Source organism: Microcaecilia unicolor, chromosome 1, assembly GCF_901765095.1.
Source record: "Microcaecilia unicolor chromosome 1, aMicUni1.1, whole genome shotgun sequence".
NCBI lineage: Eukaryota > Metazoa > Chordata > Amphibia > Gymnophiona > Siphonopidae > Microcaecilia > Microcaecilia unicolor.
Window position 1 is genome coordinate 36,728,589 of NC_044031.1, and position 14,479 is coordinate 36,743,067.

Here is a 14,479-nt window from a genome sequence, read left to right on the forward strand (position 1 = left end):
CACTATGGCGAATCCCCGATGGCAGCGAATTTGTTGCACAGTGTAAAAGAGAATTAACATGCCATGGAGAGTAATAAGCTGCCTCATAAAGTACGCGGTGTAAAATTCTGCTCTTCCACTATCCAATCTCCCAAGTGCCTAAGCAAACAGGCGTAACTGTACAGGCATAAATTCGGGAGACCCATTCTGCCATATCTCCAAGCTCCAATTAAGTATTTAAAGGACAACTTTGGTTTCTTCCGGGCCCAGCAAAAGTTAGATAATAACCGCTGTAATATCCTCAAATCACGTTTCAATAACTTAATGGGCAGGAGTTGGAGCACATACAGCCACTTGGGAAACAATACCATGTTAAACAGTTGAATCCTACCATGGATCGTCAAAAGAAAGTGAGCCCATTTAGTCAGCAACGTGTGTGTGTTGTCCAATAACACAGAAACGTTAGTCTGATACAGTGTAGCCGTAGTTTTCGGTAACTGAATGCCCAAGTATCGGAAGGAAGTGATTTCCAATTGCAAGGGAAAGGAACCCACCCATCCCTCCTTAATTGCCAACTTAGTGGGCAACGCCAGAGAGTTATCCAAATTCAGTTTAATACCCGCAAAATCTCCATATTCACTGAAACTCTCCATCAGTGCCTCCAGAGATGCCTGTGGATCAATAATGTGTACCAGTAAGTCATTCGCAAATGCGGAGAGCTTAAACTCTTGAGTGCCTATATTAACTCCTTTAAATCCCAGATTGTTACTAATCTCCTTGATCAACGGGTCCAAAGATAAAACAAAAAGCAAGGGAGACAATGGGCAGCCTTGGCATGTGCCCTGGCAAATGTCAAATTTGGAAGAGAATGCCGCATTAACCTGGAGCCGTGCCTTTGGTGACCTATAAAGAACCCGAATCGCCTCCCAAAACCCCCCAGATATCTCATATCGCTGTAGAACCGCAAAAAGAAAACCCCAGAGCACCCGATCAAATGCCTTCTCCACATCGAAACTAACAGAGAACTACATGTTCCATCGGCATGTGTAGTAGCTATGGCATTAATTCAAGATCCGGACATCAGTGTGTCCCCGCAACACCAGGATTCAATTCAATTTTACATATAAAGCAGAGTCTAGGCATAAATGCCATATAATAAAATAAATAAAAAAAACCCCACTCAATAATAAATATTATTAGTCTCAAGCTCAGATAGTTATATAGCAGGTCCGTCCACCGAACAGTATAGTCCCATCTGGTAGCATCATAATCCTGCTCTGTATTGCCATTCCAGACTCTCCGACCTCCGAGCAGCACAGCCCTGCAGCCATGGTCCAGCTTCCAATAAGCACAAGCTCTGTATGTCAGTCCAGAAGACTTCTTGGGACCAACACTTGTCTAAACCCAAATCCAGCAGATGTATCCATACTAAAGATGTTGGTAAAGTAAAAAGGTCCATCCAACGACATTCCACAACTCTGCTCGACCAAGAAAAACACTTGTTGCATGCGACCCATTGTGAGGGGTCCAAGTCAGCAAAATGGAGTCACCTAGGTAACTCCAAAGAACATTTAGAATCAGCGTTCCATGTATGTAAAGAAATTAATTCCCTTCAGGCCATATCCATGGAAGTAGGCAGATCTTGCACAAAGGCCTGAGCTGCTTCAGGCGAGTCATAAAATTGGGGCCTGCCTTCCGTAAAAATCTTTAGGCTGGGTATATCAACGCAAACTGCATATGTCTGCGGTGCAATTCAGCACCCAACGGGGCATATGCCCTCCTTAAGCCCGCCACCCGAGTTCAGAAGTCTTGAAAGCAGAGCACCATTTTGTTGTCATAAGTAAGAGGACTCTTAGCTCTTATAGCCTGAAAGATTTCTGCTTTTTGCACAAAATTTAGGACCTTCAGTATAACCACTCGAGGGCGCGACTCCTACTGTCTCTTCGGGCCTAGCCGATGCATCCGCACAATACGAAGCGGGCCCAACTCAGCCCGCAGCCCCAGAGTAGAACTCAGCCAGGATTCCAGGAATTGTCTCAGACCCCCTTCCGCAATGCTTTCAGGAAGGCCCACCAAACGTAAATTCCCCCTCCAGGAGCGGTTTTCCATATCGTTCACTTTGTCTTTCAGTACTTTCATCTTGCTTTGTAAAGTGTTAGTCAAAGTTCAGAGCTGTAACACCTGATCCTCGAGGTCCGAGACTCGCTGGCACTGCGTGGAAAATTCACCTTTCAAAGATTCCAATTTCCCATCCACTATGCCCAGCTTGTCCACCACTCCCTGCAAGCGCTTATCCAGGAAGTCTGCAATCGCCTTCTTTACCTCCACTACTACTTCAGCCACTCATGCGGAGCTGACGGAGGAGCTCCCAGGGTCTTCACCCGCTGCCATCTTAGAGTCATTTTGTGGCGCCTTCTCTTTCTCTCGGCGTTGCAACTTCGCAGACATGCTAATGGCTCTACTAAAGTTCTTTTTCACTGCCCTGCTATTTCACCAAGCCTTTTCGTTTACGAAACCGGTTCAGATCACAAAATTCTGCTTGTGGAGGGTGTTTTTTTGCAGTTCGGGCCCGGGAGCTCCCTCACTTGTGTCTGCTCTCCTAGCATGATATCACGTGACCTAATCTAAATGGTTTTTAAAAACCGTGCTATGCTAACTGCTTTTACTGCATTCTTGGTAACAAATTCCAGAGTTTAATTACAAGTTGAAAAAGAAATATTTTCTCCAGTTTATTTTTAAATGTATTAATTCTTACCTTCATTGCTTGCCCCCTAGTCCTAGTATTTTTGTAAAGAGTAAACAAGAGAGTTGCATCTACCCATTCCACTCAGCATTTTATAGACTTCTATCATATCTCGCCTCAGCCGTCTCCTTCTCCAAGCTGAAGAACCCCAGCCACTTTAGCCTTTCCTCACAGGGAAGTCATCCCATCCCCTTTATCATTTTCATTGCCCTTCTCTGTACCCTTTCTAATTCCACTACATCTGTTTTGAGATGCAGTAACCAGAACTGCACACAGTATTCGAGGTGTGGTTGCACCAAGGAGCAATAATAAAGCATTATAATATTCTCAGTTTTGTTTTCCGTTCTTTTCCTAATAATTTCTAACATTCTATTTGCTTTTTTTGCTGCCGCCGCACACTGAACTAAGGGTTTCAACGTATCGTCAACGATGACATCTAGATCCTTGTCCTGGATGGTAACTCCTAGTGTGGAACCTCGCATCATGTAGCTATAGTTTGGGTTCCTCTTTCCTACACGCATCACTTTGCACTTGCTCACACTAAATGTCATCTGCCATTTGGATGCCCAGTCTCCCAAGGTCCTCTTGCAATTTTTCACAATCCTCTTGTGATTTCACAACTCTGAATAACTTTGTGTCATCAGCAAATTTAATTACCTCACTAGTTATTCCCATCTCTAGATCATTTATAGATATGTTAAAAAGCAGTGGTCCCAGCACAGACCCCTGGGAAACCCCACTATCTATCCTTCTCCATTGAGAATATTGACCATTTAACCCTAATCTCTGTTTTCTATCTTTTAACCAGTTCTTAATCTACAATAGGATACTACCTTCTATCCCATGACTTTCTAATTTCCTCAGTTGTTTTTCATGAGGTGTTTCTGTCAAACGCCTTTTGAACATCCAGATACACAATATCGACCGGCTCACCTTTATTCAACCCCATCACACACAACTTATAGAATACTGACTAAGAGCAGCTACGCTTGTAACTGCAAATTAACACCAATTATAGCCAACTGGTTAAGGCTAATTAATCTATTAAGTTTTAATACAAAACTGACCTTATTGTATAAGTTACATGCACAAATTTGTGAGCTAGTCGGAAATTTGGATGCACAGCTTTCTAGAATTAGGGGGTAAACTTAAAACCAGCTTTTTCAAACCAGTTGTCATTCAGCTCAACTTCATTCTTCAAATTTTGTTCTCATAGTCTATGTACACGTGTCTGCTAGTGTGCAGACTCACATGGCTGAAGTGTTCTGGATTAGAGTACTCAATAATGTGGTAAAGGCGGTTAGCTTAGTGGGGTTTAAAAAAGGTTTGGACGGCTTCCTAGCGGAAAAGTCCATAGACCGTTATTAAAATGGACGGGGAAATTCCACTTCTTATTACTGGGATAAGCAGCATAAAATGTATTGAGCTTTTTTGGGATCTTGCCAGGTATTTGTGACCTGGATGGGCCACTGTTGGAAACAAAATGCTGGGCTTGATGGACCTTTGGACTGTCCCAGTGTGGCAATATTTATGTACTTATAAGCCCAAAAATAAATGTTACCAACATAAAACCTATCAAAAATGTTATATATAGGAACACCACCATAAGACATCCTATGCTAGTGTTGAGACTCACCTCTACCACTCGTCCCTGGGAGAGCACCACGATGAGATCCGCCCCCATGATGGTGCTGAGTCGGTGTGCTATCACCAGCACAGTGCGACCTGTGGCAGCCCGATCCAAGGCTGCTTGCACCACCTGCTCAGACTCTGCATCCAGTGCACTGGTGGCCTCATCCAGGATCAGGATGCGTGGATTCTTTATGAGGGCACGGGCAATGGCTACTCGCTGCTTCTGGCCCCCAGAGAGGGTCACTCCACGCTCACCTGTGGGGAACAAGAGTACGATCAGACTGCGGACACCCATGACATCAGATTAGGTATCACAGCACCATTCATGAAGTATCTCTGCCTGTCTTGTCTGTGTTAACTAAATTCTATTTTTCCTTCCCCACTGATCCTATTTATTTTACAAACTTCTATTATCTAAATATATCCAAGCCACTTATGAAGCTAGATACATGTAAAAATAACATTCTAACACAATGAGCAGTAAACTAATGCTCCCTTCCAGTCCTTCATGTTTCTACTCATTTGTTGTTCCATAAGGAAACAGTTAATTGTTTATGAAAGGTCCTGTAATCCTTCTCATGTTACAGATTTTCTGGCAAGCTGTTTTGGCAATGCTACTGAAAAGGCTCTCACTTGCCCCCATACTAGATGAAGAAACTGCCAGTAAAGCCCCCCAGACTTGAATGCAGCTTTCTCCATAGCCAAGCAGGATTGCTTCAGCCAAACAAGCGGTGACGTCACTACATGGAGCCATGTCAAATTTCTCTCCCAGAGCTCAGAAACTTCTAGAAAGGTTTTCAGAGCCTCCGCTGGTGTCCCTGCTCTAAAACAAGTGACAGTTCCTTTTAGTCTTTTCTCAACTGCCAGGTTATCCTGTTATTTTGGTCATGTTCATTGACTCCCAAAAATGAGTTTAAATGTAGTAGAACTGCTCTTCAAAATGCTGGATGGTAAACCAAGTTTCAAAAGATGCCCAAAATGTAAACATAAGATGTCACTCACAGACAAAAGATCTGTGTTTCTGATGTATGGGATCCTCACGTAACAACAAAAGCTACTCAAAAAGTGCCTATATGTCCCCTAGGGCTTGGAATTTCCAAAGTAAGGAACAAGGAGTTTTTGGAAGGAAAAAGTTAGTTACCTGAGCCTGTGCCATTCTAAGGACTCAAAATGCATTCTCTGTAAATCACACTTGAAATACCCCTCGTCATGAGAGACTGGAAGGTCCATCTTACTCACCAACAGAGTGATCCCACACTGAAGCAGTTAAAAGACAGCGCACATCCTTGTTTGTCTGCGCCAAAAAGAACTCTGCTTCTAGTGCCAAGCAACGTTCCCCAGGCCTTGATAACATCCTCACAGCTACTAAAGGATCAACATACCTCAACACTGACACACCTCCCCATCCAATCACATTAGATGCAATGGCTTAACAGTTTTTTTCTTCAGGGCTGTTCTATGAGCCTGACTCCTCTTTTCTGGATTCTGAATAAGGAATCCCCTGGACTGGTCTTGAGGGCTTCAAGGAAAGAAAATTAGCAGGTAAATTTAATTTAACCTTCCTTTACTGTTCCACCAGAACAGTCCAGACAACTGGGACATACTAAAGCAATAGTCAGTTTGGGTGGGATTGCGCTAGCCCTACTGCCATGATTGGTTCCAAAGGCTGCATCTTCACTAGTTTGTACATCTAACCTATATTGGCAAACAAAAGAAATGGAAGGAAGCCCAAGTAGCCACTCTACAAATCTGATTGGGCAGCACAAGGGAATGCTCCACCCAGGATGCAGACTGACCTCTGGCTGAGAGGGCATTTAACTTTTCTGGTACTTGGCACCTGAAGAGCAAACAGGCCAATGCAATTGCCTCTTTAATTCATCAAGCCACCATGGCTTTAGACGTTGCCTCCCCTTTCTTGAGGTCCTCCAAAAAGCACAAACAACTGGTCTGATTTCCTGAACTCCTGTCTACTTGCGCAACATGTACCCAACATCCAGCTTATGCAAACGCCCAGTATCAGATTCTCGCTTGCCCTCCTGAAACACTGGCAAGGAGATGGACTCCAGTTTTCCATCCCTCCCCTTATCCACATTTTTTTTTCTTTTCTCTCTTCCGCTTTGCACTACTGCTATTGTGTTGTACTTTCTCCTAACATTGTACGTCACATAGAGCCCGCCTTGGTGGGAATATGTGGGATATAAATGTTCACAATAAATAAATATGAAGATGGGCCATGGGAGTCACGTGAACTGTGGAGGCCATGTGACCTAACAGTCTCAACATCTGCTGAGCTGCTGAGACGCTCTGACCATGGAAACAAGAGACAGAAGGTTGTCCGCTCTTGTGTCCGGAAGAAAGGCATGAGCCGTCGTTGAATCCAGCAGAGCCCCTATGAATTCTAGTTTTTGAACTGGAAGGAGATGGGACTTTGGGTAATTTAAAACAAAACCTAGTGGCTCCAGAAGCTGAATAGTCATCTGCATGGACTGTACAGCTCCTGCCTCCGATTTGCTCTTCACCAGCCAATAGTCGAGATAAGGGAACACATGCACTCCCAGTCTGTGAAGCGACTCTGCGTCCACCACCAGGCACTTTGTAAAGACCCGAGGTGCAGAGGCCAGACCAAAAGGCAGCACACAATACTAGAAGTGCTGCGTTCCGAGACGAAACCGAAGATACTTCCTGTGGGCAGGAAGTATCGGGATGTGAGTGTAAGCATCCTTTAAGTCCAGTGAGCATAGCCAATCGTCTTTCTGAATCATGGGAAGAAGGGTGCCCAGGGAAAGCATCCTGAACTTTTCTCGGACCAGGAATTTGTTCAGGGCCCTTAGGTCTAGGATGGGACGCATCCCCCCTGTTTTCTTTTGCACAAGGAAGTACTTGGAATAGAATCCCAGCCCTTCTTGCCCGGGTGGACGGGCTCAACCGCATTGGCGCTGAGAAGAGCGGAGAGTTCCTCTGCAAGTACCTGCCTGTGTTGGAAGCTGAAGGACTGAGCTCCCGGTGGGCAATTTGGAGGTGTAGAAATCAAATTGAGGGTGTACCCTAACCGGACTATTTGGAGAACCCACTGGTCAGAGGTTATGAGAGGCCACCTTTGGTGAAAAAATTTTAACCTCCCTCCGACTGGCAAGTCGTCCGGCACGGGTACGTTTATGGCGGGTATGCTCAACTGGAGCCAGTCAAAAGCCCATCCCTTGCTTTTGCTGGGAGCTGCAGGGGCCTGTCTGGGTGCACGCTGTTGACGCGAACAAGCGCGCTGGGGCTGAGCCTGAGAAGCCTGTCGGGAAGGTGGAATGTACCTACGCTTATTGTAAGAATAGAGAGCACTCCTCCTTCCCCGGAAAAAACATCTACCAGTTCAGGTAGATGCTGAAGGCGCCCGGTGGGAGAGATTATCGAGGGTGGTTACGCACTGGTTGAGCTGTTCTACAACCTGCTCGACCTTCTACTACTACTTATCATTTCTAAAGCGCTACTAGACGTATGCAGCGCTGTACACTTGAACATGAAGAGGCAGTCCCTGCTCGACAGAGCTTACATTCTAATTAGGACAGACAAATAGGACAAACGAGATAAGGGAATATTAAAGTGAGGATGATAAAATAAGGGTTCTGAACAAAGTGAATAAGGGTTAGGAGTTAAAAGCAGCATCAAAAGGTGGGCTTTTAGCTTAGATTTGAAGATGGCCAGAGATGGAGCTTGACGTACCGGCTCAGGAAGTCTATTCCAGGCATATGGTGCAGCAAGATAAAAGGAACGGAGTCTGGAGTTAGCAGTGGAGGAGAAGGGTGCATAAAAGAGAGCTTTACCCAGTGAGCAGAGTTCCCGGGGAGGAATGTAGAGGATGGCCAAAAATGCTATCCCCCCGGCAAGGAACATCCGCAAGCCGCTGCTGGGTCCTACTGTCCAGGTCAGAGGCACGCAGCCATGAGAGTCTGCGCATCACTATACCTTGAGCAGCGGACCTGGATGCAACATCAAAAGTGTCATAAGCACCCCTGGACAGGAAGTTACGACATGCCTTCAGCTGCCTGACCACCTCCTGAAAAGACCTGGCTTGCTCCACAGGGAGCTTATCTACCAGGTCCGGCAGTTGCTTCACATTGTTCCGCATATGGATGCTCGTGTAGAGCTGGTACGACTGAATCTTGGACACGAGCATAGAGGACTGGTAGGCCTTCCTCCCAAAAGAATCAAGAGTTCTAAATTCCTGCCCCGGGGGCGCCGAGGCAAAATCCCTAGAACTCTTGAGGTAACTGGGTCCTCATCAACTCAGGTTCTCTGTGGACCCAATACTGGGACTCAACCTTCTTAGGGATGGTGGGATTAGTTAATGGTTTCGTCCAGTTCCTAAGCAATGTCTCCTTCAGGACATTATGCAAAGGAGCAGTGGACGACTCCTTAGGTGGCGAAGGATAGTCGAGGACCTCGAGCATCTCAGGCCTAGGCTCATCCTCAGTAACCACCAGGAAGGGAATGCCCACAGACATTTCCCGGACAAAGGAGGCAAAAGAAAGGCTCTCCAGTGGAGAAAGCTTTCTTTCCGGTGAGGGAGTGGGGTCAGAAGGAAGACCACAAGACTCCTTGGATGAGAAATACCTGGGATCCTCTTCCTCCTCCCACGAGTCCTCCTGCTCGGTATCGGACAAAAGCTTTCGAACAGCAGTCCGTAACCGTGCCCGCCTCGACTGCGAGGAACCATGTCCCCAATGGTGTCATTGAGAGGCTGACTCCCTTGGCGGCGGCAGCAGCGATGAAGCTCCCTCCAATGACGTCGACAGGGAGTCGACCTGGGTGGCAGCCGAAGCCGCAAGCAGTACCGGAGACCTCACCTCAGGCAATGAGCCAGCTGACGCTTGTGTCGACGGCACTGAGGGCGCAAGCACCCCCGGTGCCGATACAGACGAGCGCATCAGCCCTTCCAGGAGACCTGAAAGAATGGCTCGGAGGCGCTCGTCCAGAGTCTCCATTGGGAAAGGCAGGGGAGCCGGTACAGGAGACAGAGGCAGAACCTGCAAAGGACGAGGAGGCGGTACCGGGCTATCCATCGACCGACGCATCGACACCCCCTGAAACAGAAATTCATCATCTTCATTTCTCCTTCTCTATCAGTAATTATTCTGAGCTGGTTCAAAAAATACATACATTGAATCAGAAAATTTAATCAGTCACTTTCAAGGGAACTTCAGAAAGAAGCTAGCCAAGTGCAAGCACTCGCACTTTTAATTGAAGAAAAGCTTTCCTATGTGCCTGTGTTACATGGGCCACATCAGCCTAATGGTTAAAGCAGCAGGCTGAGAATCAGGGAAGCCAGAGTTCAAATCCCACTGCTGCTTCTTATGATCTTGGGCAAGTCAGTTACCTAACCTTCCACTGCCTCAGGTACAAACTTAGACTTGAAGCCCTCCAGGGACAAGGAAATACCTACTGTACTTGAATACCAGTTGCCCGGAGTACCAATGAAAAGGCATGAGCTAAGTTTTAATGGCCCCAGAAGACCCTTGGACAGAATATTCAGGGCAGCAGCAGCAACTTAACTTGCCATCTGTCTTGCGGAGATAGCCCAGAACCTACGGATACACTTACTCCCGCAAGCTAACAGAATAAGAGGTTAACAGGTTTTAGGCAGTATCTGAAACTGTGCAGCATATGGGAATTCTTACCTCCTCCGGCCATCAGATGGAGGATACTCCAGCCTCCATTTTATTCCTTCCCCCTCTCAAGGATAAGGGCCCGTATTTTGTCCAGATGCAAAATCTGGAGAAAGGATCTGGGGAACCAGGGGCTAGAAAATAAAGAGCGCGAAGTCCAGATGGGGGAAGGGGAAATCATTTCTCTTTTATACTTGGGACACAAAAAAGTGACCTGTTTCTTTGAATTAGGAGTTGCACATATGCATGCAGTGTTCTTATATAATCACCACAATGGAAGGATATGATTTGGCCTCAGAATAACAAACATGTCATTGCCGTGCAGCCTCTGATCCTACATGACGACAAAGCAAAGGAGATGAGCTGGAAGGACTCACCCACCACTGTACTGTATCCCTCAGGAAAACTTCGTATAAAGCCATCGGCATTTGCTTGCTCGGCTGCTGCATAAACCTCCTCATCGCTGGCACCTGGTTTCCCAAATCGAATGTTTTCCATGATTGTTGTACCAAACAGCACAGGCTCCTGAAAGGCAGTAATTTGAAGCAATCACAAAGATGTTTCACCTCTCTTAAAACTCAGTCTATGCATCAGCAGCACTCTTACTTCCCAAGTATGAGTTCCCATGACTGTCCTCTGCCCTTACAGCCCATGCTCTCACATCTACAGCATTCACTGCTCTCCACCAACCTCCATTCCTACAACATTCTGTCTAGAATCTGCAATCCTTCTCTCCCTCATCACATCCTATGAGGAAAGGCTGAAGTGGCTAGGGCTCTTCAGCTTGGAGAAAAGACGGCTGAGGGGAGATATGATAGAGGTCTATAAAATAATGAGTGGAGTGGAACAGGTATATGTGAAGGGTCTGTTTACGCTTTCCAAAAATACTAGGGGGCATGCGATGAAGCTACAAAGTAGTAAATTTAAAACTAATCGGAGAAGATTTTTCTTCGCTCAACGTGTACTTAAACTCTGGAATTCGTTGCCAGAGAATGTGGTAAAGGTGGTTAGCTTAGCAGAGTTAAAAAAAAAAAAAAAAAAAAAGGTTTGGACGGCTTCCTAAAGGAAAACTCCATAGATCATTATTAAATTGGACTTGGGGAAAATCCACTGCTTATTTCTGGGATAATCAGCATAAAATGTTTTGTACTTTTTTGGGATCTTGCCAAGTATTTGTGACCTGGATTGGCCACTGTTGGAAACAGGATGCTGGGCATGATGGACCTTTGGTCTGTCTCAGTATGGCAATACTTATGTACTTATCCTATGCTCTTACAGCTGCTCTGTACAGCAGCCAAGACTCCTATGCCATTCTCCTCAGCTTCCCGCCATCCTGTGACCTTGTTCTCCCTCTCTCACCCTGAGATGTTCACGTGCAGCTCCAGTTGTCACTCACCTGGCTTATGAAGCCAATGGCTTGTCCTCGCAGCCAGGAGGGGTCCAGCATGCGAATATCAACTCCATCAAGAAAGACTGCACCTTGGTTTGGGTCATAGAATCTCTCTAGCAGAGCAGCTACAGTGGATTTTCCTAGTAGAAAAGAAAGGATACAAAGATAGGTCCTGCTCATAGTCCAGAACCTGGAACGAAGGAATATCCTAATTGTTAGAGCAACAAACTGAGAACCGAGGATGCCAGGTTCAAATACCGTTGCTGCTCTTTGTGATCCTGGGCAAGTCATTTAATTCCCCATTGCTACAGGTACAAATTTAGATTGTGAACCCTCCAGGGACAGCAAAATACCTAATGGACCAGAGCTACTACTGAAAAAGGTGTCAACTAAATTAAATAAATAAAAAAGAAGTCTCTAGAGAGACTTCAAGAGATCAGAAAGATACAAGGTTGCTGTGAACTTTGGTGTGGACAATGCATCATATCTGAAAATAAACCTGACTACAGGAACACTGCATTAATGAGACCGGTATAGCTAACCTAACAAATGTATTGTAGTTTGTGCAGAAAGACACATGGAAGCACTCCAGCATGGTTAGGCCCTGCCCAGTAGAACTGCTACAGATCTTCACTAAGTTGCAGGGGTAACTTGCTTAAAATTAGAGTTTACTTGAGAAATCCAAAACAAGACCACATTGCTATGTTCCTATGGATGGATTCTCAGGCGTTTCCATGAGGCTACAGTTCTGCAATGCAAGGACTAAACACGTCAAGTGTTTTCTGAAGGCTGCACTGAAGCAGTCCAGGGTATTTCTTTACTCTAGTCCCTCTAACACATGTACATAAATTTTACCTCCTCCCGATTGCCCTACGATGGCTACCGTCTTGAAGGGAGGGAGGGTGAGAGAGAAGTTCTTCAGTACCTCATCTCCTGGCCTTGTGGGGTAACTGAAAGCAAGTGAAAGGCAGGTTATAAATTAAGAGAAACCAATACTGTACTGTGAGCACAATACAGAGCTGCAGGTACTGACAAGGCAGCCTGCTGGGCTTAGCACTAAAACTGCATGTAAAGCATGGTACCACCAACACACTGCACGTTAGAAGGCACACTGACACGCAGGGAGAGATGCTCAAAGCAAACCGGGCTTGCAACATTTCATTAGACTGGTTTTAGCCAATCTAAACAAAACATTATTGTGTGTCTACCGAACAAAGGCTTTCGGCGCTGCTTTTACCACAGATGCAGTGGCCGAAAGCCCTTTGCATTAGAGAATGACATGGGGACAAAGTTTGGCCCCGTCCCTGTGGGTTCTGTCTCCGTCCCCACCCCATCCCTGCAGGTTCTGTCTTCGTCCCCGTTCCATCCCCACAGGTCCTGTCTCTGTCCCCGCAGGTTCTATCTCCGTCCCATCCCCGTGGGTTCTGTCCTCATCTGCAGAAGCCTCAAACACTTATATGCCCTATGAAGCACTGTTATGATTTTTTAATCTGTGGATGAATAAGTCATCAACAATCTCAGGATTCAATCTAGCTCTCCTGCTTCCACAGTCCTTCCTGCAATAGAAAATGTCTTCTTAGAAGATGTATTGCTATCAGGAATGTACAGGATCCCCCATGCAAGTTTTGCTAGTTGTAGCCAGCATGTTTGCTTGTTAAAAAAAAAAAAAAAAAAAAATCAAAATATCATCGTCTGCATTACTCAAACATAAACATAAATAACAGTCCAGTTCATTAACAGTCTTCAAAGTAGAAAATGACACTGGGACAAAGTTTGCCCCCATCCCCACGGGCTCTGTCCTCATCCCCGTCCCGTCCCCTCAGGCTCTGTCCCCGCCCCGTGGGCTCTGTCCCTGTGTCATTCTCTACTTTGCATTCAAATGAGGCCATTAGTGATTCCTTCCAGTGCTCAAAGAAATGGCGTACGAAAACCCCACACCCCATCGATAGTTCTGTTGCTGTCGGTAGTCTTGCAAGAACAGTTTACGAGTTAAAGGTTTGGAAATGTTTGCTCCCTCATCAGTTTGAGATTGCAGCCATGCCTCCTAACACGGAAGAAGCATGGCATACCTCCCCGCACCAATTCTGCCACCCGAACATTGCTGAAGAGCTTCTGCTCCTCAATCATCGCGTCAAACCTCAGACTACCCCCCACCTTGCTGGGTCGGGAGTCTGTGAAAGAGTCTCTGGGCATAAGGGGCAGAACAGAGCCCAGTATTTGCGATGCCCATCGACTGGGTATGCACACAAGAGCTGTGCCTACCGCACAGCTCTTCTGGGCGTGCACCAGGAACGTTCTTCCCTCATTAACATCCAATGCTCAACACTAACAGCGTGCATATAATTTGCATGCTGGTAATATTGAGCATTAGTTGGTATTTCGTTTTTGCTGCGACAGCCGGCATTTTCTGGAGCTGTTCCCTACAGCACAAGAGTTCTGTGCATCTCCCCCTCATTCTGCTCAGGGAAGACACCCAGAGATGGATAACCTGCTCAGAGGAACTGTCACTGTCAACACATCCTGCTGTGTGCCAACAGTGGCAGATGGCAACACGTCCTATAAAGATAAGGGGGGGGGGGGGGGGGGGGGGACTGACCTGAATGTGACGTTCTGGAATGACACTTGACCCACCAGGGAATGGAAGGGGATCTTCTTTCCACCATGCAGAAAGACCTGAGGTTCCAGCATAATAAACTCAAAGACACGCGCTCCAGCACTGAGCCCACGAACCACCTGTGTGTATAGGGTAGGAAAGAAAAGAAAGCATTCACATACAGTACTATCCACAAAGCCAAGATATAGTTTCCCCTGTTTCCTGCCTTCTGAAGGAGCAGCAACTTCTTTTCACCTCTTCACTCTTAGCACTATTGCCCATGACAATCAGAATCCCAGCACAATCTGGTGCCAGAAAAACGAAGCACATATCATACAGTGGGCAAGTGACACAAAAGGAACTGAATTCACTAGTCTCAGGAGCTTTCCTGATCCACAGCGTGCTGTGGTACACATTAAAATATTATTCCTTTCAACTGTTCCAAATATTAATTTTTCAGTTTTATTTTTTGTAAGATGAATTGTGAC

The 14,479-nt window shown here is 46.0% G+C and overlaps 1 protein-coding gene across 1 annotated transcript in view; it reads right to left on the reverse strand.

Moving 5' to 3' along the window:
* ABCB8 (ATP binding cassette subfamily B member 8) overlaps nt 1-14,479 on the reverse strand; it is an 80,003-nt gene that overhangs the window by 9,074 nt on the left and 56,450 nt on the right. Inside the window, exons 11-15 of the mRNA XM_030195580.1 lie at nt 13,995-14,131; nt 12,254-12,348; nt 11,405-11,538; nt 10,386-10,533; nt 4,359-4,609 (exon numbers count right to left, since the gene is read on the reverse strand). Of these exons, the coding sequence (XP_030051440.1) occupies nt 4,359-4,609; nt 10,386-10,533; nt 11,405-11,538; nt 12,254-12,348; nt 13,995-14,131 (765 nt within the window). The remainder of the gene's footprint in view (nt 1-4,358; nt 4,610-10,385; nt 10,534-11,404; nt 11,539-12,253; nt 12,349-13,994; nt 14,132-14,479) is intronic.